The sequence below is a fragment of the Ranitomeya variabilis genome, chromosome 4 (assembly GCF_051348905.1).
Source record: "Ranitomeya variabilis isolate aRanVar5 chromosome 4, aRanVar5.hap1, whole genome shotgun sequence".
Taxonomy (NCBI): Eukaryota; Metazoa; Chordata; class Amphibia; order Anura; family Dendrobatidae; genus Ranitomeya; species Ranitomeya variabilis.
In genome coordinates this window covers 598,842,665-598,869,915 of record NC_135235.1, presented here as the reverse complement: position 1 = coordinate 598,869,915, position 27,251 = coordinate 598,842,665, and the positions used below count along the sequence as shown (strand labels likewise).

General features: G+C 43.7%; 1 protein-coding gene across 1 annotated transcript in view; it reads right to left on the bottom strand.

The window, feature by feature from the left end:
- Positions 1–5,695: 5,695 nt before the first annotated feature.
- Positions 5,696–27,251, bottom strand: part of DPM1 (dolichyl-phosphate mannosyltransferase subunit 1, catalytic) — a 31,191-nt gene continuing 9,635 nt past the window's right edge. Inside the window, exons 4-9 of the mRNA XM_077253218.1 lie at positions 25,413–25,489; positions 8,979–9,004; positions 8,207–8,302; positions 8,045–8,113; positions 6,646–6,760; positions 5,696–6,063 (exon numbers count right to left, since the gene is read on the bottom strand). Coding sequence (XP_077109333.1) covers positions 5,959–6,063; positions 6,646–6,760; positions 8,045–8,113; positions 8,207–8,302; positions 8,979–9,004; positions 25,413–25,489 — 488 coding nt within the window. The 3' untranslated portion in view covers positions 5,696–5,958. The remainder of the gene's footprint in view (positions 6,064–6,645; positions 6,761–8,044; positions 8,114–8,206; positions 8,303–8,978; positions 9,005–25,412; positions 25,490–27,251) is intronic.

The following is a 27,251-nucleotide window of genomic DNA, read 5'->3' as shown; positions in this document are numbered from 1 at the left end:
GTCCGGCCATCTGGTTTTGACCTCAAGCTGAAGCGCACTTGGGATATGCAGCAGGACAGTGATCCAAAACACACCAACAAGTCCACCGCTGAATGGCTTAAGAAATACAAAATGAAGACATTGGAGTGGACCTACTACCGGGCTGCTGCTTTTTTCAGATGTCGAGATTATGACACTGTATGTTCCTAAGCCTCCTCAGGAACTACATCATGGATGGGAAACGCGTTGAGGCTGTTCTTATTCAATAGGATGCTACAGATAAGTCATCATCTTCTGTTTAGCTTTCTATCTTGATATTGATTTACCTTTGTTCAGGGTAATTATTCATTTGTCATCTGTGGGGATTTTTCTATGGATAACCATAATAACTACAATCCCTACATGAGTTATGTCTATGCATTTGACTATTGTATCAGGTGGACCGAGGCTATTCTTATTTATTAGGATTCCTCAGATAAATCAACATTTTCCGGGTACCTTCTTTTTTTTTTATATTGATTTACCTCTGTCCAGGGTAATGGTTTGTGTCATTTATATTTTTTTTGTTGATAAATCCAAATAATTTTTGTCCTCACATGATCCACCGGTCTATGCATTTGATTCTTATGCATCGGGTGGATCAACATGTCATCACCTGAGTTCAATCTGTGTCCTAATCCTATCTTACTGACCATTATGTATCCCCCTTCTTGAATTCCCGATTCTTATCCCCTCATTTTTTGTTGCAGCAGTCTATAAGATGATTGCGGGAGGGAGAGTCAGAAGAGTTAAATATATGGTTAGCCATCAGTGAGCAGGGGCGCCATATTGCATTCAAGCAAGGGTGCCAACCTCCAGGGCAAGATAGGGACAACCTTTAGGGACTCCACAGGGTAAGGCACATGTTTAGGTCCACCATAACTATATTATTTTTCTTTACATCTGTTTTTGTCATTCTTTGGTTTATTGTATGCTGGGGACTTGTGAGTCACATCTCTATTTATATACGGCCCAAACCCTTTGAATATATACAACAAGGTATATTGCATAGGACAAAGGGGCTTGCTGATCTTCCTCTTAACCCCTATTTTGGAAACTCTGTCATGGCCTATTTGCAGACATATTTGTTGTGAGTCTTTCACCAATTTTGTTGCATTCCCTCTTAACAGTTATTAATCTTTTTGTTAAGCTAGGGTTTCCAAGGGCAATACAGCGTGAGCCTTCATTGAGTGGGGGAGCCATTTTCCATGTCAAGATAGGGTGCAAAACCTCTGCATCAAGGTATTGACATTTATAGGGGAAGGTCAGGGTGAGTGATAGTTCTGCCCTATTTTCTGTCTTTTTTTGTCAGATTTTTGGGCCCGTGTGCCCATTTTTAGCCAGAGTGCTGTCTGTGCCAGTCTTGTTAATTTACTGTACCTTTTAGTTTATATTGGTTTTAATATGTTTAGTACAAGCTATTTTTTAGGATATTAGTTTTCTTGATAAGCCGACTTTGGAGTGGCCTAGTCAAAGTCCTGACCTTAATCCGATTGAGATGCTGTGGCATGACGATAAAAAGGCAGTTCATGCTCAGAAACCTTATAATGTGGATGAATTACAACAATTCTGCAAAGAGGAGTGGGACAAAATTCCTCCAGTGCGTTGAAAACGATTCATTGCCGATTGCAGTTCTGGCTGCTAAAGGTGGCCCAACCAGTTATTACGTTTAGGGGGCAATCACTTTTTCACACAGGGCCCTGTAGGTTTAGATTTTTTTCCCTTAATAATAAAGGCCTACATTTAAAAACGGAATTTTGTGTTTTCTTGTGTTATCTTTGTTTAATATGTCTTTGTTTAAATTCGTTTGGTGAGCTGAAACATTTAAATGTGAAAAACATGCAAAAGAATAGGAAATCAGGAAGGGGGTAAACTATATATATATATATATATGTCTCCGGAACTGTCGAGGCTGCGTCCAGTGTTGCCGGGGGGAAAGAATGGGGAACCGGGCAGGACCCATGACCTGGTGAGAGGGGGCGTGACGAGACTGGGCAGAGAGCAGGCAACGCGAGAAAAGGGGGACGTTTCCCGCCGGCAGAGTAAAGGAGGAGACGTGTTTCGCGCGCTGCAGAGCGAGATAAGGTGCGGCACTGAGACCCGGCCGGGGTTACTTGAGGGCCTCCGAGAGTCATTGAGCACGCAGAGTGTCGGGTGCTTAGCGAAAAATGTGCAGTGCCCGCATTGAGAAGCATTTTTTTTCTCATTAATGTACACTCTGCACCCCATCTTGACTGAAAAACCCAGAAATTTAGTAATTTTTGCTAATTTATTAAAAAAGAAAAACTGAAATATCACATAAGTGTTGAGACCCTTTGCTCAGTATGGAGCAGAAGCCTGAGCTAGTACAGCCATGAGTCTTCTTGGGAATAATGCAACAAGTTTTTCACACCTGGATTTGGGGATCCTGGGCCATTCTTCCTTGACAGATCCTCTCAAGTTCCATCAGGTTGGATTGTGAACGTTGGTGGACAGCCATTTTCAGGTCTCTCCAGAGATGCTCAATTGGGTTTAGCTCAGGCTCTTTGGTGTCCCAGTTAAGAATGTTCACAGAGTTGTTCTGAAGCCACATTCATGTTTCCTTTAATGACAACCAGTCGTCCTGTCCCTGCAGCTAAAAAAACACCCCCATAGCATGGTGCTGCCACCACCATGTTTCACTGTTGGGATTGTATTGGGCAGGTGTTGATCAGTGCCTGGTTTTCTCCATAGGTACCGCTTAGAACGATCATCAAAAAGGTCTATCTTCATCTCATCAGACCAGAGAATCTTATTTCTCATAGTCTGGGGTCCGTCATGTGTTTTTTGTAACAAACTCTATGCAGGCTTTCATGTCTTGCACTGAGGAGAGACTTCCGTCGGGCCACTCTGCCATAAACTAACGGACTGGTGGAGGCTGAAGTGATAGTTGACTTTGTGGAACTTCCTCCCATCTCCCTACCGCATCTCTGGAGCTCACCCACAATGATCTTGGGGTTCTTCTTTACCTCCCCACCAAAGCTCTCCTCCCACGATTGCTCAGTTTGGCTGGACGGCCAGTTCTAGGAAGACTTCTGGTGGTCCCAAACTTCTTCCATTTAAGGATTATGGAGGCAACTGTGCTCCTAGGAACCTTGAGTACTGCAGAAATTCTGTTGTAACCTTGGCCAGATCTGTGCCCTGCCACAATCCTGTCTCAACTCCTTGGCCAGTTCCTTTGAACTCATGATTCTCATTTGGTCTGACATGCACTGTGAGCTCTTATATAGACAGTTGTATGCCTTTCCAAATCAAGTCCTATCAGTTTAATTAAACATAGCTGGACTCCAATGGAGGAGTAGAACCATCTCAAGGAGGATCACAAGGAAATGGACAGAATGTGACTTACATATGAGTGTCTGAGCAAACGGTCTGAATACTTATGACCATGTGATATTACAGTTTTTCTTTTTTAATAAATTTGCAAAAATTACTACATTTCGGTTTTTCTTCAGACAAAATGGGGTGCAGAGTATACATTAATGTGAAAAAAAATGAACATTTTTGAATTTACCAAATGGCTGCAGCGGATTTAAGGAAACCTGGCATGGGCTTTTATTTTTAGAGTGAACTACAGGATTGCAGTTCACTCCTTCCAGCTGGGTCATACAAGTGGCCCATGGCCACAGATCCCATTTAAAAACCTGCAGCAAAGGTTTGGGTGTGCCAGTGTTTGTTTGCAAGCTGCAGAGAAGGTGGCTCTGCAACATCCGGCTTGTGTGTAGTCAATAGAGCCAAAGGAAGCATAGCATCTGGCGCCCCCTCAGCGACACAGTGGTGCAGTTGCCCACAGCAACTGGTGTCGGAGAAGGACTGTTTTGATGCCCCGGTTGCGATCCGGAGGATATAGTTTGCCTTTCATTTGTTAGTTTTTGAACAAGGACATTTACGTTGAACTTTACTGGTCACTGCCTTATTACTGCACGGTGTGAACACCGCCGCACTACAACATTATAAAATATATTTTAGGATGTTTGCTAAGCATTTGGCAATCTTCATAAACACCTTATTTTCAGTTCAGTGAAGCTTGTAATTGATCCGTGTGTCATGGACCATACACGGAGTCATTGTAGGCAGCAATGGGGACTGTATACATTACGTTGCTTCATTTTAAAGACCAGAATAATGCAATCAATGTAAAAGTTGGCTCCAGCAGCCTTCTGCAAAGAGGACCACAAGAGGCTGCATACGGAGCCAGTCAACTCCACAATTTGAGGTCCTGCCTGGCCGATTTTTAATACAGCCATCTAAACCGGGCATAAGAGGAATCTTACGTAAGCAAGCCATGTTATTTAGTATATAATACAAAAAAAAGTTTACGAACTTTATAACTTTCAATTTCTTTTCTGTTTGCAGAAAAGAGGTACCGTATATACTCGAGTATAAGCTGAGATTTTCAGCCCATTTTTTGGGGCTGAAAGTCCCCCTCTCGGCTTATACTAGAGTCATACCCAGGGGTCGACAGGGGAGGGGGAGCGGGGGCTGTCTAATAATACTCACCTGCTCCCGACGCGGTCCCTGGCTCACCCAGCTTCTTCCTGTACTGAGCGATCACATGGTACCGCTCATTACAGTAATGAATATGCTGCTCCACCTCCCATAGGGGTGGAGCTGTATATTCATTACTGTAATGAGCGGTAACGGTGACCGCTCAGTACAGGAAGCTGGGGCACCGGGGAACCAGGGCCTGCACCGCGCCAGGAGCAGGTGAGTATAATGGGGAGGGGGAGCACTGTGCGATATTCACCTGCTCCCCGTTCTGGGCGCCGCTCGGTCTTCAGCGTCTTCTGCAGTGACGCTCAGGTCAGAGGGCACGGTGACGTGGTTAGTGCGCGCACTCTTCCTGAACGTCAGTGCAGAAGACGCTGAAGATGGAGCGGCGCCGGAACGAAGTCAGGTGAATATTGAAGGTGCCGGGGACCTGAGCGATGGAGAAGTGAGTATGTGATTTTTTTTTTATCGCAGCAACAGCAAATGGGGCAAGTGTCTGTATGGAGCATCTAATGGGGCCATAACGTTTGTGCAGCACTATGTGGGGCAAGTGTCTGTATGGGGCCATAATCAACGTTTGTGCAGCACTATATAGGGCAAGTGTCTGTATGGAGCATCTTATGGGGCCATAATCAACGTTTGTGCAGTACTATATGGGGCAAGTGTCTGTATGGAGCATCTTATGGGGCCATAATTAACGTTTGTGCAGCATTACATGGGGCAAATGTCTGTATGGAGTATCTTATGGGGCCACAACGTTTGTGCAGCACTATATAGAGCAAATATCTTTATGGAGCATCTTATGAGGCCATAATTAACGTTTGTGGAGCATTATATGGGGCAAGTGTCTGTATGGAGCATCTTATGGGGCCATAATCAAGGTTTGTGCAGCACTATATGGGGCAAATATATATAATATAATATATTAGGAAGCTAAACTGTGGCTCTGTACGGCATCTGATTTTTCTCAACAGGCCCAACCCCATTTCTTCCCTATACTGACCAAATGAATGATGGATGACCGTCTTATAAATATTAGATGGTCAATCGTGCCAGAATCAGCTTGTTTGGATGACCTTAGTCTGCCAGGTCTTTTAAACCTTTGTCCGGCACCCACCACTTTTGCTTTGGGAGGCGAGTAGCACAAATGATGATATTGCATCTACTGTTACCTGCTGAGGTGCTTGCGCGATCTTTAATAGCGAGGGACTCAAACATCAGGTTTATAAGAACGTTTCAGTATACTTTACAGAAATACAGAAAACCTCCATCATGTGGAAGACGGTCCACCCAGGATTTTCATACAAAAATAAATTACATTTGTTTGTCTCTGTCTCTTCTGCAAGAATAAAACTTCCATCTGTTCAGAATAAAAGTTTCGGGTAAACATGAAGTCTGCTAAACGTGGTGGACGGTGTCTTCCGGCAGCACTCATGTGGTGGCAAATAAAGTTAACAGCCCCTTTACAAATGAGACTATTTCGTTGCCCCCGAGCTTGGATTCTCCGTAGACACGATCCACAAATGAGATCGGCACCTAGCAAAGAGAAAAAAAAAAAAAAGGGAAAATTCAGGGATTTTCAGACCAAGTGTCGACAGCGTCAGTGCAAAATTTCTGTGCTCCAGACCAATCATGAAGGTTACAGGTAACTAGAAGCCTTAGGCCTCATTCACATGGTTGATGTTTGTGTACATGTTCTAGCTTCTTTTTTTTTTTTTTGCAAATAGTACCCATGACATACCTAATAAGTAGTGATGAGCGAACGTGCTTGGATAAGGTGTTATCAGAGCATGCTTAGGTGCTCATCGAGTGACTTTGGTGTGCGTGAATAATATGTTTGAATCCTCACACCTGCATGTCACATGGAGGTAATCCCTGCATGTGCTGCGGCTGAGGAACAACCACGAGACATGCAGCAGGGACAATATATTTTTCGAGCATGCAAGCATGCTCGGATAACACCTTATCCCAGCACGTTCATTCATCACTACTAATGAGTAAGCATTCACTACAAAATTTCACCTATGAACTCTCCTGTGCCATCATTATTGCACCCATGCTATTCCATGGCACAGGGACAACAGGTTATATGCAGCTCTCTAGTCCATGATATTTTACCTCTCCGATTGTGTAATTAAACTGCCGCGCTCGAACAATCATCTCCATCTGGAATACGTAACCCTTGGAGACGCAGTGTTCCACCAGCTTCTGCAGAACCTCTTTCTTATAAAGCCTATATAGCATATTGTACACAAAAAACAATTACAATTTAGAAATAATTTGTGCCCAGAAAACTCTGAATAAAATGCAAGAAAGACCAGTATACAACGATGACGGACAAGAAAGGGTGTGGAAAGAAATGTCCTTAGAAGAATCTTACAGAGTATTTCAATTGTCACCACTTTAATAAGTTAGCTGAAAGTACAGGTCCATTTACAGTTCTCCGCTTGATGTCAGTAAAAAGCAATAACAGCATAATATCCCAATTCTTTTCACAGCTGAAAGTTGGCCACTATTGTATCCAGTATAGACAACTCTCTAAACTGATCAGTCCTCATATGGGACAGACCGCATACAACGGTAATAACCCATCAGCTATGAGAAGGATTAGGTCTGTACAGGTGTTTAGCATTTACTGATGGCACAAATCTTGAAAGTTGTGAAGAACTGAAGTACAAGTGATAAATCATCATGATTAATTGTCGATGATGATCATTATTAGTGATGAGCGAGTATACTCGTTCCTCGAGATTTCCTGAGCATGCTCGGGGAGGTCTCCGAGTATTTGTAAGTGCTCGGAGATTTAGTTTTTGTTGACGCAGCTGCATGATTTACAGCTGTTAGCCAGCATAAGTACATGTGGGGGTTGCCTGGTTGTTAGGGAATCCCCACATGTAATCAAGCTGGCTAACATATGTAAATCATTCAGCTGTGGCAATTAAAACTAAATCTCAGAGCACTAAAAAATACTAGGACACCCGAGCGTGCTAGAGAAATCCCGAGTAACGAGTATATTCGCTCATCACTAATCATTATGTTTATGCTACTTAAAACAATTAGTGATGAAAAAAAGCTTCTGTAGGCCCCTGTGGCCACACACCAATGGTAGCCGTGTCAATACCATACAGCACATGCTTTGTGTAGGGCCACAAAACCCATTCTTAGGGTTGGTGATTTGGGATGCTAATGACATATCTCTGTCAAAATTGATTGTGTGGTTGTGTTGATCGTGAAACATATGGCGCTGTATTATGCAGTGATGTAGAAGCTGCAAAGTATGATTTTTGGTTGAGCAAAGTGTGTCATGGCGGATGTCTGTCCCCGTCGTAATCTTCACTCAGAGGGTAGAGATATTGGAAACATGCTGAGTGTTATAGCTGAAGACAAACCCCAAACATACCTTGAGAACAGCATGTCTACATTTTGGTTCTGCATTAGGATTACAAATTCCACCAGAAAACACCATTTTACACATGAAAGGATTTATTAATGATGATAGAAGACGGGTTTCACTTACCTAAAACTCCCCGTCAAGTCGGAGGCTCCTGGACGCAGCAAAACCTGGGATAGGAAGTTTGCCCCTCGACTGTTAGGGTCAATTAAGAAGATCCCATGAGATGATCAATTATAAAAACGTTAATGATTAAAGCACTGAAAGCTAACCGTAACTTCTGCTGACCTGATAAGCTTCCTCTTTAAGTCCCAACCATAAACGCCTCCATTTCCGATGTATCGAGTTCCAGACACAATGTCCAAATTGCCTTCCTTCTGTTTACTGAAAAATGCAGTGAAGTTAGCCGTCCGCTGGTAATGGTCACGTTCTTATGTGCTGCTGGCAGGTAATGGACAGGTCATTGCCCCCTTAAGATTAGCACACTGCCCCTGAAATACTCTACTGAGGGCTCGCTTCCACTTGCGATTAAATCTGATAAATGCAATCGGATTGAAAATCGTATTGCATTTGTACCAATTTAATCCTATGCTTGTGTTCTCAGTGGCGTTTTTTTTCCTGCTACTATCGGACACATGCAAGACTTGGATCGCATGCACCTATATAAGTCTATGAGTGCATGTGAAACAAACATCGCACTGCAATCGGTAATCACCTGAGTGCAGTGAGATACCTGCGGAAGCCGACAACAGAGGAGATGGAGAAGTTAATTTCTTCATCTCCTCTGCTGCGATTCTCTCATGCGAGAGGCTCGGCGCACAGAGTACTGACACTCTGATCACACTTGCAGCAGAGCAGGAGCCGAGTGTATTAGCATATCGCATCTGATGTGATACGCTAATGTGTCTCCGGCCTAACGATCAATCTGTCATCCTCCACAATATAATCACTGCTCCTGAAATACTTTGCTGCTGGATATTCCTAAATATCCTAGCCGCCAACCAACAACTTTCCTGAAATAATCTGTGCTACAAGCCATAAGACTAAATTTTGCACTTACTTGATGAATTCTGGGATAAATTTTGGCTGAAGAAGAAAAAAAAAAAAAAAGAAAACAAGAATATGATTAAAACACAAAAAGAAAACAAAATACATTACATATTGCAAATATCTGCAGAGAACTTTTAAAACAATTTATGGTATGTCTACAGTGTTCTTAGAGGCTGACAAAAGACTTCAAAGTTCCAGAGAAAAAGAACCAAAAAATTCAAAATAATGTATTTAGTTTTGCTAAAAAGCAGTCCAAACAATGCCCATTTCAGCAGACCCCGAGAGCATCACAGGCTATGTTGTGAGGCGAAATTTTAACCCCGCGCATTCCAATTCACCAAACAATTTTGCCCCTATCTGCATAATGGTGAAAAAGTGAAAGGAAAAGTGTTGGAGGCAAATTGACAGCTGCCAGATGTGAACAATGAGGACTTAAAGAATGAGAGCGATGGCGCCAAAGAGTATATACTGTACAGTTGCTAAGGTGGGGCCCCGACATGGGACACTCACCACACACGGGGATATGAACACACACAAAATGCGCCACACACTACCACATGCTTGAACACATATACCACCCTCAGCACACATTTCACCACACATACACCAACCTCGCCACATAAAAGTCGAAACACAAAAGTCACCACTCAAAACTCGCCACGCGCAAAATTCGCCACATGCAAAACTAGGCTCACGCAAAACTCGCCACACGTGCAAAACTCACCTCATGGAAAACTCGCCACAAGCAAAACTTGCTGCACACAACTTGCTACACTAACCTGTCACATGCAACTCGACACACAAAAAGTTGTGTTTCTACCAAACAGTTCCAGTTTGGTTTCATCAGACCATAGGACATTCTCCCAAAACTCCTCTGGATCATCCAAATGCTCTCTAGCAACCTTCAGACGGGCCCGGACATGTACTGGCTTAAGCAGTGGGACACGTCTGGCACTGCAGGATCTGAGTCCATGGTGGCGTAGTGTGTTACTTATGGTAGGCCTTGTTAAATTGGTCCCAGCTCTCTGCAGTTCATTCACTAGGTCCCCCCGCGTGGTTCTGGGATTTTTGCTCACCGTTCTTGTGATCATTCTGACCCCACGGGGTGGGATTTTGCGTGGAGCCCCAGATCAAGGGAGATTATCAGTGGTCTTGTATGTCTTCCATTTTCTAATTATTGCTCCCACTGTTGATTTCTTCACTCCAAGCTGGTTGGCTATTGCAGATTCAGTCTTCCCAGCCTGGTGCAGGGCTACAATTTTGTTTCTGGTGTCCTTTGACAGCTCTTTGGTCTTCACCATAGTGGAGTTTGGAGTCAGACTGTTTGAGGGTGTGCACAGGTGTCTTTTTATACTGATAACAAGTTTAAACAGGTGCCATTACTACAGGTAATGAGTGGAGGAAAGAGGAGACTCTTAAAGAAGAAGTTACAGGTCTGTGAGAGCCAGAAATCTTGATTGTTTGTTTCTGACCAAATACTTATTTTCCACCATAATATGCAAATTAAATGTTAAAAAAACAGACAATGTGATTTTCTGGATTTTTTTTTCTCAGTTTGTCTCCCATAGTTGAGGTCTACCTATGATGTAAATTACAGACGCCTCTCATCTTTTTAAGTGGTGGAACTTGCACTATTGCTGACTGACTAAATACTTTTTTGCCCCACTGTATATCTACTAGCTGTACTACCCGGCTTCGCCCGGGGTAATAACTGCTGTTAGCAAAATAGAATGTGTTAACAAAAATTTATTCTGCACAAAAAAACCACAAAACAAATAGATAGAAATGTAATTATTAAAAGGCAAAAACTAAGCTAATAGAAGCATTTTACAACATATATTTCAACACCAGAGATATTCCACACAGATTTAACTAAACTGGCCAAGTAATGTGAAGTAATCTTCTACTACTTATTCGAGAGCCTTTTGATAAACGACATTCTTAGTTTTTCCTTCAGGTGCAAAGACAATCAGATTTTTGGCTGTTCCAACTCTTGAACAGGCCACATAAAGTTGACCATGAGAAAAGCATGGAGATTGTAAATCTAAGCTAGCTGAAGAGCCCGGCGTTGCCTGGGCATAGTAAATATCTGTGGTTAGTTATAGCACCTCACTTCTCTTATTTTCCCATCACGCCTCTCATTTTCCCCATCACATCTTTCATTTTCCCCCTCACATCTCTCATTTTCTCCCTCACACCTCTCATTTTCCCCCTCACTCCTCTTATTTTCACCCTCACTCCTCTCATTCCCCCCTAACACTTGTCATTTTGACCTCACATCTGTCATTTTCCGATCACTCCACTATTTTCCCTCACTCCTCTCATTTTGCACTCACACCTTTTCATTTTCACCTCACACCTCATTTTCACCTCAGTATATACATGTTTGTCATCTCCCTTATATAGTATACACCTGTATGTCATCTCCTGTATATAGTATATACCTGTATGTCATCTCCCCTGTATATAGTATATACCTGCTGTGTGTCATCTCCCCTGTATATAGTATATACCTGTATGTCATCTCCTCCTATATATAGTATATACCTGTATGTAATCTCCTCCTGTATATAGTATATACCTGTATGTCATCTCCTTCTATACATAGCATATACCTGTATGTCATCTCCTCATGTATATACTATATACCTGTAGGTAATCTGCTCCTGTATATAGTATATACCTGTGTGTCATCTCCTTCTGTATATAGTATATACCTGTATGTCATCTCCTGCTGTATGTAGTATGTACCTGTATGTCATCTCCTCTTCTATATAGTATATACCGGTGTGTCATCTCTCCTGTATATAGTATATATCTGTGTGTCATCTCCTCCTGCATATAGTATATACCTGTGTGTCATCTCCCCTGTAAATAGTATATACCTGTGTGTCATCTCCTCCTGTATATAGTATATATCTGTATGTCATCTCCTCCTGTATTAGACCTCGTTCACACGTTATTTGGTCAGTATTTTTACCTCAGTATTTGTAAGCTAAATTGGCAGCCTGATAAATCCCCAGCCAACAGTAAGCCCACCCCCTGGCAGTATATATTAGCTCACACATACACATAATAGACTGGTCACGTGACTGACAGTTGCCGGATTCCTATATGGTACATTTGTTGCTCTTGTAGTTTGTCAGCTTATTAATCAGATTTTTATTTTTGAAGGATAATACCAGACTTGTGTGTGTTTTAGGGCGAGTTTCATGTGTCAAGTTGTGTGTGTTGAGTTGCGTGTGGCGACATGCATGTAGCGACTTTTGTGAGATGAGTTTTGTGTGGCGACATGCGTGTAGCAACTTTTTGTGTGTCGAGTTGCATGTGACAGGTTAGTGTAGCAAGTTGTGTGCAGCAAGTTTTGCGCGTGGCGAGTTTTATGTGTGGTGCCTTTTGAGTATGTGCAAGTTTTGTGTGAGGCAACTTTTGCATGTGTTGCAACTTTTGTGCATGTGGCAATTTTTCCGCATGTGCAAGTTTTGTGTGAGGCAACTTTTGCATGTGTTGCAACTTTTGTGCATGTGGCAATTTTTCCGCGTGTGCAAGTTTTGCGTGTGGCGAGTTTTCCATGAGGTGAGTTTTGCACGTGTGGAGAGTTTTGCATGTGGAGAGTTTTGCGCGTGGCGAGTTTTGAGAGGCGACTTTTGTGTTTCAACTTTTATGTGGCAAGGTTGGTGTATATGTGGTGAAATGTGCGCTGAGGGTGGTATATGTGTTCGAGCACGTGGTAGTGTGTGGCGCATTTTGTGTGTGTGTTCATATCCCCGTGGTGGTGTGGTGATTATCCCATGTCGGGGCCCCACCTTAGCAACTGTACAGTATATACTCTTTGGCGCCATCGCTCTCATTCTTTAAGTCCCCCTTGTTCACATCTGGCAGCTGTTAATTTGCCTCCAACACTTTTCCTTTCATTTTTTCCCCATTATGTAGATGGGGGCAAAATTGTTTGGTGAATTGGAAAGCGCGGGGTTAAAATTTCACCTCACAACATAGCTTTGACGCTCTCAGGGTCCAGACGTGTGACTGTGCAAAATTTTGTGCCTGTAGCTGCGACGCCTCCAACACTTTTCCTTTCACTTTTTCCCCATTATGTAGATAGGGGCAAAATTGTTTGGTGAATTGGAAAGCGCGGGGTTAAAATTTCACCTCACAATATAGCCTATGACGCTCTCGGGGTCCAGACGTGTGACTGTGCAAAATGTTGTGGCTGTAGCTGCGACGGTTCAGATGCCAATCCCGGACATACATACACACATACATACACACATTCAGCTTTATATATTAGATATCTACTATATAATTGTCTAAGGGTCACTTCTGTCTGTCTGTCTGTCCCGGAAATCCCGCAGTCCGGCCGAGAAATAGTCCCTCCCTACTCCCCAGCCATCAGTGCCCGCTCTATACTCCCCTCCAGTCAGCACTCACACAGGGTTAATGGCAGCGTTTGCAGACCTCGTTATGCCGCGGTGTAATGCACTCCGTTAACGCTGCTATTAACCCTGTGTGACCAACTTTTTTACTATTGATGCTGCCTATGCGGCATCAATAGTAAAAAGATCTAATGTTAAAAATAATAATAATAAAAAAAAATCATTATATTCTCACCTTCCGTGGGCCCCCGGATCCAGTCGAGGCCTTTCCTGCTCCTCGCGACGCTCCGGTGACTGGTCCATGCATTGCGGTCTTGCGAGATGATGACGTAGCGGTCTCTCGAGACCGGTACGTCATCATCTCGCGAGACCGCAATGCACACTTGGGACCGGAATGTCGCAAGGAGCATCGGTAAACGCCTCGGCTGGATCCGGGTGGCCGACGGAGGGTGAGTATATAACTATTTTTTATTTTAATTCTTTTTTTTTTTTTTTACAGGGATATGGTGCCCACATTGCTATATACTACGTGGGCTGTGTTAGATCTTGCGTGGGCTGTGTTATATACTACATCTCTGTGCTATATACTATATAAGCTGTGCTATATACTAGGTGGCTGTGGTATATATTACGTGGCTGGGCAATATACTACATCGCTGTGCTCTATACTACGTGACCTGTGTTATATACTACATCTCTGTGCTATATACTATGTGTCTGTACTATATACTACGTGGCTGGGCAATATGCTGCGTGGCCTGTGCTATATGCTGCGTGGCCTGTGCTATATGCTATGTGGCTGTGCTATTTTTCTCTGCTGTATCTGTGCATCATGAATCGTGGTATGTTTTAAAGAGGGGGGCCCACTGACTCTTTCGCCCGGGGCCCTCAAAAACCTGGAGCAGGCCCTGGCTTCACTGATTGTTCGCGACCGGCCAGGCGTGACCAATCAGTGCGAATTGGTGCGGAATTTGAACCACGCTTCGCTAATTGGTCACGCCCGGCCAGCCGAATCCTGTGTATTCTTTGCATTATTCTGAAAACCTCATAAATAAACTACATACATATTCTAGAATACCCGATGCGTTAGAATCAGGCCACCATCTATATATTATATATATATATATATATATATATGTATATATTATTATTATTATTATTATTTATTGTTATAGCGCCATTTATTCCATGGCGCTTTACAAGTGAGGAGGGGTATACATAATAAAAACAAGTACAATAATCTTGAACAATACAAGTCATAACTGGTACAGTAGGAGAGAGGACCCTGCCCGCGAAGGCTCACAATCTACAAGGGATGGGTGAGAATACAGTAGGTGAGGATAGAGCTGATCGTGCAGCGGTTGGTTGATCGGTGGTTACTGCAGGTTGTAGGCTTGTCGGAAGAGGTGGGTCTTCAGATTCTTTTTGAAGGTTTCGATGGTGGGCGAGAGTCTGATGTGTTGTGGTAGAGGGTTCCAGAGTAGGGGGTGATACGTGAGAGAAATCTTGTATACGATTGTGGGAAGAGGAGATAAGAGGGGAGTAGAGAAGGAGATCTTGTGAGGATCGGAGGTTGCGTGTAGGAAAGTACCGGGAGATGAGGTCACAGATGTAAGGAGGAGACAGGTTGTGGATGGCTTTGTACGTCATGGTTAGGGTTTTGTACTGGAGTCTCTGGGCAATGGGGAGCCAGTGAAGGGATTGACAGAGGGGAGAGGCCGGAGAATAGCGGGGGGACAGGTGGATTAGTCGGGCAGCAGAGTTTAGAATAGATTGGAGGGGTGCGAGAGTGTTTGAGGGGAGGCCACAGAGCAGGAGGTTGCAGTAGTCAAGGCGAGAGATGATGAGGGCATGGACTAGGGTATATATATATATATATATATCATTGTCTAAGGGGTACTTCCGTCTTTCTGTCAGCAACTTCCGTCACGGAAATCATGCGTCGCTGATTGGTCTCGCCAGCTGCCTGTCATGGCTGCCGCGACCAATCAGCGACGGGCACAGTCCGATTAGTCCCTCCCTACTCCCCTGCAGTCAGTGCCCGGCACCCGCTTCATACTCCCCTCCGGTCACCGCTCACAAAGGGTTAATGCCAGCGGTAACGGACCGCGTTATGCCGCCGGTAACGCATTCCGTTACCGCTGCTATTAACCCTGTGTGTCCCCAACTTTTTACTATTGATGCTGCCTATGCAGCATCAATAGTAAAAAGATCTAATGTTAAAAATAATAAAAAAACAAAAAGCCTGCGCTTCTCACCTTCCGTCGTCCGACGATGCGCTCGCGCCTGCCGCCGTCTTCCGTTCCCAGAGATGCAATGAGAAATTACCCAGAAGACAGCGGTCTCGCGAGACCGCTAAGTCATCTGGGTAATTTCGCAATGCATCCTGGAAACGGAAGATGGCGGCAGCTGCGCGCGCATCGCCAGAGCTTCGCTGGATCCCGGCGGGTAAGTATATAACTATTTTTTATTCTAATTTTTTTTTTTTTTTTAACACTGATATGGTGCCCACACTGCTAAATACTACGTGGACTGTGTTATATACTGCGTGGGCTGTGCTATATATTATGTGCCCTGTATTATATACTGCGTGGCTGCTATATACTACATAGGCAGTGCTATATACCGCGTGGGCTGTGCTATATACCGCGTGGGCTGTGCTATATACCGCGTGGGCTGTGCTATATACCGCGTGGGCTGTGCTATATACCGCGTGGGCTGTGCTATATACTGCGTGGGCTGTGCTATATACCGCGTGGGCTGTGCTATATACCGCGTGGGCTGTGCTATATACTGCGTGGGCTGTGCTATATACTGCGTGGGCTGTGCTATATACTACATGGGAAGTGCTATATACTGCATGGGAAGTGCTATATACTGCGTGGGCTGTGCTATATACTAGGTGGGCTGTGCTATATACCGCGTGGCTGCTATATACTACATGGGCAGTGTTATATACTGCGTGGGCTGTGCTATATACTACATGCCCTGTGTGCTTGTGTTATATACTGCGTTGCTGCTATATACTGCGTGGGCTGTTATATAGTACATGGGCTGTGTTATATACTGTTTGGGCTGTGTTATATACTGCGTGGCCACTGTTATATACTGCGTGGCCTGTATTAACGCATCGGCTATTCTACAGTATGTATGTATGTATATATATAGCAGCCACATAGTATATAGCACAGGCCACGTAGTATTTGTCTGCTATATACTACATGGCTCCTATATACTACGTGGCCTGTGCTATATACTATGTGGCTGCTATATACATACATATTCTAGAATACCCGATGCGTTAGAATCGGGCCACCATCTAGTATCTATATATAATTGTCTAAGGGTCTGTTTGTAACCGAAATCCCGCATCGCTGATTGGTCGAGGCCGGATGGCCTCGACCAGTCAGTGTTCATAAACAAACTACATACATATACTAGAACGAGAATAACATGGAGGATAGTCTGAGGGAGAGAATAACATGGAGGACAGTCTGTGAGGGAGAGAATAACATGGAGGACAGTCTGTGAGGGAGAGAATAACATGGAAGACAGTTTGTGAGGGAGAGAATAACATGGAGGACAGTTTGTGAAGGAGAGAATAACATGGAGGACAGTCTGTGACGGAGAGAACAACATGGAGGACAGTGTGTAAGGGAGAGAATAAAAATTTTCCCGTTTTTAAGCTTATCATATGGTAAAATAAATGGTGTCTTTGAAAACTATAAGTTATCCTGTAGAAAACAAGCTGTCATACAGCGATAGATGACTAATAAAGTTTTGACTCTTAAAATAAAGACAGGAGAAAAACAATGGCAGTGTGTCCAATGGGTTAAAAGGTAAATGTAAGCACCAATGTTTATATGAATACTAGATGGTGGCCCGATTCTAACGCATGGGGTATCTACTATATAATCGTCTAATTCTGTCTGTTTCATAGCCAAGTGAAGGACATCATCCAATCCAGGTGAAATAGAAAAATCCTTTATTGTGCCAATGCATTTGGCTCAATAAAGGATTTTTCTATTTCACCTGGATTGGATGCTGTCCTTACCTTGGCTATGGTATGTACTTCTCCACTTGGGTCCAGTGGAATTAGGACGGGCATCCCTATGCCAGTTGTGCTGTCAGCTACTTTTTGATTTATAATTCTGTTTGTCTGTAACGGAAATCCCGCGTTGCTGATTGGTCGCGGGCAGCTGCCCGCGACCAATCAGAGACAGGTGCAGTCCGGCTGCGAATTGGCACGGGATTTGAACCACGTTTCGTTGATCGGCCGCGTCCAATCAGTGATATTGGCGCGGGATTTAAACACCGCTTCACTAATAAAGTATATATTTTACCCGGAAAATCCTGTGTATTCATTGCATTATTCTTAAATCTTCATAAATAAACTACATACCAGGGTGGATAAAAATCAATGTTTTTTAAAAAAAAATCAAAAAAATCGGATTTTTTTGATTTAAATCGGATTTTTTTAATTTAAATCGGATTTTTTTCAATAAACTGCTTTTTGAGGAAAATATTTTACCATCCAAAGGTTCTTCCATCATGAGATAAAGCTGAGTTGTTTAACTCAGTAGAATAAAGGCTGTATATGTGTAACATTCACAATCCCATGCTCTTCCAGAGGTTTCTGTAGGATGCTGACTATCCAACAAGTTTGGGCATGTCAACTGAATGGAAAAAGAAACTAAACCAAAAGTGAAACCAAGCTAGAAGTGTGGAATTAAAGGGGCAGTATGAACAAAATGTGGAGGCTATTAATAGTTTATACAATTAAGACATGCTGCTTTTAAACACCTACCTATTGCCATATAGTAAAACAAAAAAGATTTTTACTTACTTTGGGGTCCCCCCTCACCCTGGCGTTAGATTGTTGCCCCTAGTTTCGTCCGTGTAACTATGGGCGCACATGCGCACTGCTCTCACTTCTCATTTTAATCGTGATTTATATTAAAAAAACCCTTTTGATTTAAATCAGTGATTTAAATCATGATTTAAATCGGCGTGATTTAAATCAATCCACCCTGCTACATACATATTCTAGAATACCCGATGTGTTAGAATCGGGCCACCATCTAGTAATATATATATTGGGCGTCAGGATTTTGTGTTGAAAACGACAGCAGATACGGACAGGTCAAGATAGATCACTTATAGAATTTTTAGTGCAAACGTTTAGTCACACTTTATTTGTTTGGGATTTGGGTCCCGAGACACTCAGTGATCGCTCAAAACAACCGGAGACGTGTGCAGCTCAGGAGACAGAAATGCAACATTTCCAGCGTAAATGCAGCATGAAGTACAAAAAGCATGGGGCTGCAGAGTCCGCAGGTAAAAACGCCTTGCGTTTTACCTGCAGATTCCCTGCGGATTTTGTGCAGATTTCACCTGCGGTTTTACACCTGCGGATTCATATAAAGGAATAGGTGTAAAACGCTGTGGAATCCGCACAAAGAATTGACATGCTGCGGAAAATAAACTGCTGTGTTTCTGCACGGAATTTTCCGCAGCATGTGCACTGCGGCTTTGGTTTTCCATATGTTTACATGCTACTGCACAATGCATGGAAATCTGTTGTGGATCCACAGGGACAAATCCACAACGTGTGCACATAGCCTAAGGCTTTCTATTGAATCCGTACTCAGGCAGGATCTGCACTCTCCTCAGGGGCGTTTTGAGCAATCAGTGTGCGTGTTAGGTCCCAGATCCTCACCAATCTACATGCAGTTAACCCCTTCCCGACCCATGACGCCACGTAGGCGTCATGAAAACCCGTGCCAATCCGACCCATGACGCCTATGTGGCGTCATGGAATGATCGCGTCCCTGCAGATCGGGTGAAGGGGTTAACTCCTATTTTACCCGATCTGCAGGGAGAGGGGGAGTGGTACTTCAGCCCAGGGGGGGTGGCTTCACCCCCCCGTGGCTACGATCGCTCTGATTGGCTGTTGAAAGTGAAACTGCCAATCAGAGCGATTTGTAATATTTCACCTGAAAAACTGGTGAAATATTACAATCCAGCCATGGCCGATGCTGCAATATCATCGGCCATGGCTGGAAACACTAATGTGACCCCCCCCCCACCCCACCCCACCGATCGCCCCCCCAAGCGACCGATCTGTGCTCCGCTCCCCTCGGTCCTGTGCTCCGCTGCCCCGTGCTCCTGCCCGCTCCCCCCGTGCTGCTATGCCACCCCCCTGTGCTCCGACGCCCCCCCCGGGCCCCGATCTCCCCCCCTTATACTCACCGAGGCTCCCGGTGTCCGTCCGCCTCCTCGCTGGGCGCCGCCATCTTCCAAAATGGCGGGCGCATGCTCAGTGCGCCCGCCGAATCTGCCAGTCGGCAGATTCGTTAAAAGTACATTTTGATCGCTGTGATAGGTTCTATCACAGCGATCAAAATAAAAAAATAATAAATTAACCCCCCCCTTTATCACCCCCATAGGTAGGGACAATAATAAAATAAAGAAAATATATATATTTTTTTTCCACTAGGGTTAGGGTTAGAACTAGGGTTAGGGTTAGAACTAGGGGTAGGGTTAGAACTAGGGGTAGGGTTAGGGGTAGGGTTATGGCATGTGCACACAGTGCGGATTTGGCTGCGGATCCGCCGCGGATCCGCAGCGGATTGGCCGCGGATCCGCAGCGGATTGGCCGCGGATCCGCAGCGGATTGGCCGCTGCGAATTCGTACCAGTTTTCCATCAGGTTTACAGTACCATGTACACCTATGGAAAACCAAATCCGCTGTGCCCATGGTGCGGAAAATTCCGTGCAGAAACGCTGCGTTGTATTTTCCGCAGCATGTCAATTCTTTGTGAAAGCGTTTTACACCTGTTCCTCAATAGGAATCCGCAGGTGAAATCCGCACAAAAAAACACTGGAAATCTGCTGTAAATCCGCAGGTAAAACGCAGTGCCTTTTACCTGCAGATTTTTCAAAAATCGTGCGGAAAAATCTCACACGAATCCGCAACATGGGCACATAGCCTTAGGGTTAGGGTTGGAATTAGAGTTAGGGTTGGAATTAGGGCTAGGGTTGGAAATAGGGTTAAGATTAGGCTTGTGGTTAGGGTTACGGATAGGGTTAGGGGTGCGTTGGGGTTACAGTTGTGGTTAGGGTTGGGATTAGGGTTAGGGTTGGGATTAGGGTTGGAATTAGGGTTACGGGTGTGTTGCGGTTAGGGTTGTGGTTAGGGGTGTGTTGGGGTTAGGGTTGTGATTAGGGTTATGGCTACAGTTGGGATTAGGATTAGGGGTGTGTTGGGGTTAGTGTTGAAGTTAGAATTGGTTGAAGTTAGAATTGAGGGGTTTCCACTGTTTAGGCACATCAGGGGTCTCCAAACGCAACATGGTGCCACCATTGATTCCAGCCAATCTTGCGTTCAAAAAGTCAAATGGTGCTCCCTCCCTTCCAAGCCCCGACGTGCGCCCAAACAGTGGTTTACCCCCACATTTGGGGTACCAGCGTACTCAGGACAAACTGGGCAACAACTGTTGGGGTCCAATTTCTCCTGTTACCCTTGCAAAAATAAAAATTACTTGCTAAAACATAATTTTTGAGGAAAGAACAATTATTTTTTATTTTCACGGCTCTGCGTTATAAACTTCTGTGAAGCACTTGGGGGTTGAAAGTGGTCACCACACATCTAGATAAGTTCCTTCGGGGGTCTAGTTTCCAAAATGGGGTCACTTGTGGGGTGTTTCTACTGTTTAGGCACATCAGGGGCTCTGCAAATGCAACGTGATGCCCGCAGACCATTCCATCAAAGTCTGCATTTCAAATGTCACTACTTCCCTTCTGAGCCCTGACGTGTGCCCAAACAGTGGTTTACCCCCACATATGGGGTACCAGCACACTCACAACAAACTGGGCAACAAATATTGGGGCCCAATTTCTCCTGTTACCCTTGTGAAAATAAAAAATTGCTTGCTAAAACATCTTTTTTGAGGAAAGAAAAATGATTTTTTATTTTCACGGCTCTGCGTTGTAAACTTCTGTGAAGCACTTGGGGGTTGAACGTGCTCACCACACATCTAGATAAGTTCCTTCGGGGGTCTAGTTTCCAAAATGGGGTCACTTGTGGGGTGTTTCTACTGTTTAGGCACATCAGGGGCTCTGCAAATGCAACGTGATGCCCGCAGACCATTCCATCAAAGTCTGCATTTCAAATGTCACTACCTCCCTTCCGAGCCCTGACGTGTGCCCAAACAGTGGTTTACCCCCACATATGGGGTACCAGCACACTCACAACAAACTGGGCAACAAATATTGTGGCCCAATTTCTCCTGTTACCCTTGTGAAAATAAAAAATTGCTTGCTAAAACATCTTTTTTGAGGAAAGAAAAATGATTTTTTATTTTCACGGCTCTGCGTTGTAAACTTCTGTGAAGCACTTGGGGGTTGAACGTGCTCACCACACATCTAGATAAGTTCCTTGGGGGGTCTAGTTTCCAAAATGGGGTCATTTATGGGGGGTTTCTACTGTTTAGGCATATCAGGGGCTCTGCAAACGTAACATGATGCCCGCAGACCATTCCATCAAAGTCTGCATTCCAAAACGTCACTACTTCCCTTCCGAGCCCCGGCATGTGCCCAAACAGTGGTTTACCCCCACATATGGGGTATCAGCGTACTCAGGAGAAACTGGACAACAACTTTGGGGTCAAATTTCTCCTGTTACCCTTGCAAAAATAAAAAATTCTGGGCTAAAAAAATATTTTTGAGGAAAGGAAACACATTTATTATTTTCACGGCTCTGCGTTATAAACTTCTGTGAAGCACTTGGGGGTTCAAAGTGCTCACCACACATCTAGATAAGTTCCCTTGGGGGTCTAGTTTCCAAAATGGAGTCACTTGTGGGGAGTTCCTACTGTTTAGGCACATCAGGGGCTCTGCAAACGCAACCTGACACCCGCAGAGCATTCCATCAAAGTCTGCATTTCAAAACATCACTACTTCCCTTCCTAACCCCGACGTGTGCCAAAACAGTGGTTTACCCCCACATATGGGGTATCAGCGTACTCAGGAGAAACTGGACAACAACTTTTGGGGTCCAATTTCTCCTGTTACCCTTGGGAAAATAGAAAATTGTGGGCTAAAAAATCATTTTTGAGAAAAGAAAAATAATTTTTTATTTTCATGGCTCTGCGTTATAAACTTCTGTGAAGCACTTGGGGGTTCAAAGTGCTCACCACACATCTAGATAAGTTCCTTGGGAGGTCTAGTTTCCAAAATGGGGTCACTTGTGCGGGAGCTCCAATGTTTAGGCACACAGGGGCTCTCCAAACGCGACATGGTGTCCGCTAATGATTGGAGCTAATTTTCCATTCAAAAAGCCAAATGGCGTGCCTTCCCTTCCGAGCCCTGCCGTGCTCCCAAAAAGTGGTTTACCCCCACATATGGGGTATCATCGTACTCAGGACAAACTGGACAACAACATTTGGTGTCCAATTTCTCCTATTACCCTTGGGAAAATAAAAAATTCTGGGATAAAAATCATTTTTGAGGAAAGAAAATTTTTTTATTTTCACGGCTCTGCATTATAAACTTCTGTGAAGCACCTGGGGGTTATAAGTGCTCACTATGCTTCTAGATAAGTTCCTTGGGGGGTCTAGTTTCCAAAATGGGGTCACTTGTGGGGGAGCTCCAATGTTTAGGCACACAGGGGCTCTCCAAACGTGACATGGTGTCCGCTAGCGATGGAGATAATTTTTCATTCAAAAAGTCAAATGGCGCTCCGTCCCTTCCGAGCCTTACCATGTGCCCAAACAGTGGTTTACCCCCACATGTAAGGTATCGGTGTACTCAGGAGAAATTGTCCAACAAATTTTAGGATCCATTTTATCCTGTTGCCCATGTGAAAATGAAAAAATTGAGGCTAAAAGAAATTTTGTGTGAAAAAAAAGTACTTTTTCATTTTTACGGATCAATTTGTGAAGCACCTGAGGTTTTAAAGTGCTCACTATGCTTCTAGATAAGTTCCTTGGGGGGTCTAGTTTCCAAAATGGGGTCACTTGTGGGGGAGCTCCAATGTTTAGGCACACGGGGGCTCTCCAAACGCGACATGGTGTTCGCTAAAGATTGGAGCCAATTTTTCATTGAAAAAGTCAAATGGCGCTCCTTCCCTTCCGAGCCCTGCCGTGCACCCAAACAGTGCTTTACCCTCACATATGAGGTATCAGCGTACTCAGGACAAATTGGACAACAACGTTCGTGGTCCAGTTTCTCCTTTTACCCTTGGGAAAATAAAAAAAAAAAAATCGCTAAAAGATCATTTTTGTGACTAAAAAGTTAAATGTTAATTTTTCCCCTCCATGTTGCTTCTGCTGCTGTGAAACACCTGAAGGGTTAATAAACTTCTTGAATGTGGTTTTGAGCACCTTGAGGGGTGCAATTTTTAGAATGGTGTCACTTTTGGGTATTTTCAGCCATACAGAACCCTCAAACTGACTTCAAATGTGAGGTGGTCCCTAAAAAAAATGGTTTTGTAAATTTTGTTGTAAAAATGAGAAATCACTGGTCAAATTTTAACCCTTATAACTTCCTAGCAAAAAAAACATTTGTTTCCAAAATTGTGCTGATGTAAAGTAGACATGTGGGAAATGTTATTTATTAACTATTTTGTGTCACATAACTCTCTGGTTTAACAGAATAAAAATTCAAAATGTGAAAATTGCGAAATTTTCAAAATTTTCGCCAAATTTCCGTTTTTTTCACAAATAAACTAAAAAATTATCGACCTAAATTTACCACTAACATGAAGCCCAATATGTCACGAAAAAACAATCTCAGAATCGCTAGGATCCGTTGAAGTCTCATAAAGGGACACTGGTCAGAATTTCAAAAAACGGCAAGGTCATTAAGGCCAAAATAGGCTGGGTCATGAAGGGGTTAAAAAGGCATAAACAAAGAATTTTAGTAAAAATGTTTAGTTATTCTAACATGAGCTAGGACTTCTTATAAACTGTGCAGTGGTCATGTAATCTCTCTTGGCATTTCATTATTGTCCTTGATTATTGGGAGACAGCATTCACTAATGTATTATGGCATCTGTTTAGCCTAGACCCCACAGTCAATTTTCATCTTTGCGCTTTCATTTTTTTTCCTTCTCTTTTTCCAAACCATAGTATATTTTTTTTTTGTTACCAACATAGCCATGACGGCTTTTTTATTTGCCGGACGAGTTGCAGTGTTGAATAAAAGCATTCATGTCACGATAATGGAGTTAAAGACCCACAGCATTACAACATTCCTTATTTTCAATCTATGGAGCGATGTGAAAGCTTTTTTATTGAATGGCAACCTGACGGTCTGATTGATACTAATTTGTGACACATATTACATTTTCATAGCTTTTTATAGTATATCTTCGGGAGCTGTGTTACCAAAGAAAACAAATGGAATTCTGTTTTGATTCCCCCCCCTTCTGATACAGAAGCTGATAGCGGTCAGAGATTGACAGAAACATTTAAATGTTCAACAGCAGCGATCAGAGCTCAGCTATGGCCACTGTTGTTCGAGACACATGCTGGCTATGTATATAGCTCTTGAGCACTCTCTTAACACATGGGCATCCCTGCAATGACGTACACGGATGACAATCTGAGCTACGGTGTTAAAGATAAAATGTTATTTAGAATACGATTCTCATAGCCAACTGTCACAGGACTAAAATACACCAATAATATAAAACATTGGTATCTTTTCATCTGACATGTGAATCAAATAAATATATATACCGTAACCTCTTTTAGTGATCGGTGGGGATTTGGCATCCATCATTCCACCAATCAGAATGTCTAACCCTTTGCTTTAAAGATTAGTGAGGGTTGTCAACAATTAAAGTTGTGATGTCACTACGATGTCTATTTTTAAAGATTTACGTCAATGTGTGTGTCCCCCAATCACGGCCAAAGTGGCAAGACAATCACTATGGCTCCAATATTTTAGAGATTAGTTGGGTGTGAGCAGTCAGATGCAGATCAATCGTACACCCCAGTAATATACCATGAATATATAGTGGAGCAACCACTGTCACCAACTTGCAGCCTGTAAATAATACATACATGGTGTGACAGGTCGGCATCCATGATGATGATGAAGTTTCCTGAGGCGTGCTGCATGCCGTGAATGTACGCTGTTCCTAGGTGAGGAAATCAAAAGATCAATATATAGTACAATTTTTTTTTTTTTTTTTTTGGGGGGGAGGGGATGGGCAGGCCATAGATTGTATTGCATAAGAGGGTTGCGTCTATATTTTCAGTAATACGCAGAGTAAAAAAAACTAACTAAAAACTCATTGTGGGAACGTACCCTAAGGGTATGTGTCCACGTGCAGGAAACGCTGCGTGTTTGACGCTGCGCAGAGCCGCAGCGTCAAACACACAGCGTCCAGGTGATACAGCATAGTGGAGGGGATTTTATCAAATCCCGTCTCCACTATGCGTGGTAACACGCACCCGGCGGCCCTGCGATTCCGGACATGCTGCGCATCTTTAAAGATCGCAGCATGTCCGTATACCTTGCGACGACGCCGCGCCGCCGCAAGGTATATCACAGGGCGCTATGTGTGGGGAGCGATGATGTCGGATGTGTGCAATAAACACATCCGGCATCATCACGTCACAGAAGGAGGAGGGGCTTCCTGAAAGTGGACACGTACCCTAAGAAATAAGGATATGGGGATGGTTTCTACACAGCGATTTTGGAGGAATTTCCATAAGGGCATGTGTCCACCTTCAGGATGGCCGGCGGTATGGATGGAGCAGCAAACCCGCTCCGCCCTAAGCCCCGCCCCCTTCTGTGACGCGATGATGCCGGATGTGTTCACTGCACACATCCGACATCATCGCACCCCACACATAGGGCCCTGTGATATACCTTGCGGCGGCGCAGCGTCGCCGCAAGGTACACGGACATGCTGCGATCTAAAAAGACGCGCAGCATGTCTGGAATCGCAGGGCCGCCGGGTGCGTGTTACCACGCATAGTGGAGACGGGATTTCATAAAATCCCCTCCACTATGCTGTAACATCTGGACGCTGCGTGTTTCACGCTGAGGCACAGCACAGCGTCAAACATGCAGCGTTTCCTGCACGTGGACACATACCCTAATATATGGGCAATGAAGCTGTATCTCCTTTGGTGCAGAGACACAGCAAAGTCAACAAGATTATTACATGGGTGCTATAAAAATGTATGGCCTTCAGAGTCTCCGCTGGCATCTCCTGCCTCCCAGCCCCTGGAATGGATACTGATACATGCACCATAAAGCATGAGAAGGAAAACCCACAGAAAACAGTAATACCACTGAAAGTCTGGCAAACTGCATGTTGCAAATAACGCAGCACGTGATCTGTCTGTATCTGCTTAGTTCTAACCATATGCTGCAGGAGATTTTTACTTACTACTGAAAAGAATTAAAGGGCTTCCAGAAAAAGGTTTAAGGCCTCATTCAGATGTCAGTGAGCTTTCTCGCATGAAAAAAAAGAAAAATCCATTTTAATTTTAGCTTTAGTTTTCACCATGAGTATTTCATCAGTGATTTTCTTGTATGCGAAAGTAAAAATTGTAAAGCTTCTCCTACCCATAGCGATCTTAAAAATGGAGAGCACACGGGATACCATCCATGACTGTCAATGAATCATAGACTTGTTAGGGTAATTTTAATCCGTGAGAATCTGTTGCTGCATCGTCCGAGGTCAGATCGGAAAATGGCGCTTTTTTTTTTTTTTTTTTTTTTTTTTAGGAAAGTTTGGAATTTTTTTTCACCACTTAGATAAAAGAGAACCTAGACATGTTAGGTGTCTATGAACTCGTAATGACCTGGAGAACCATAATGGTAAGTCAGTTTTAGCATTTAGTGAACCTAGCAAAAAAGCCAAACAAAAATCAAGTGTGGGATAG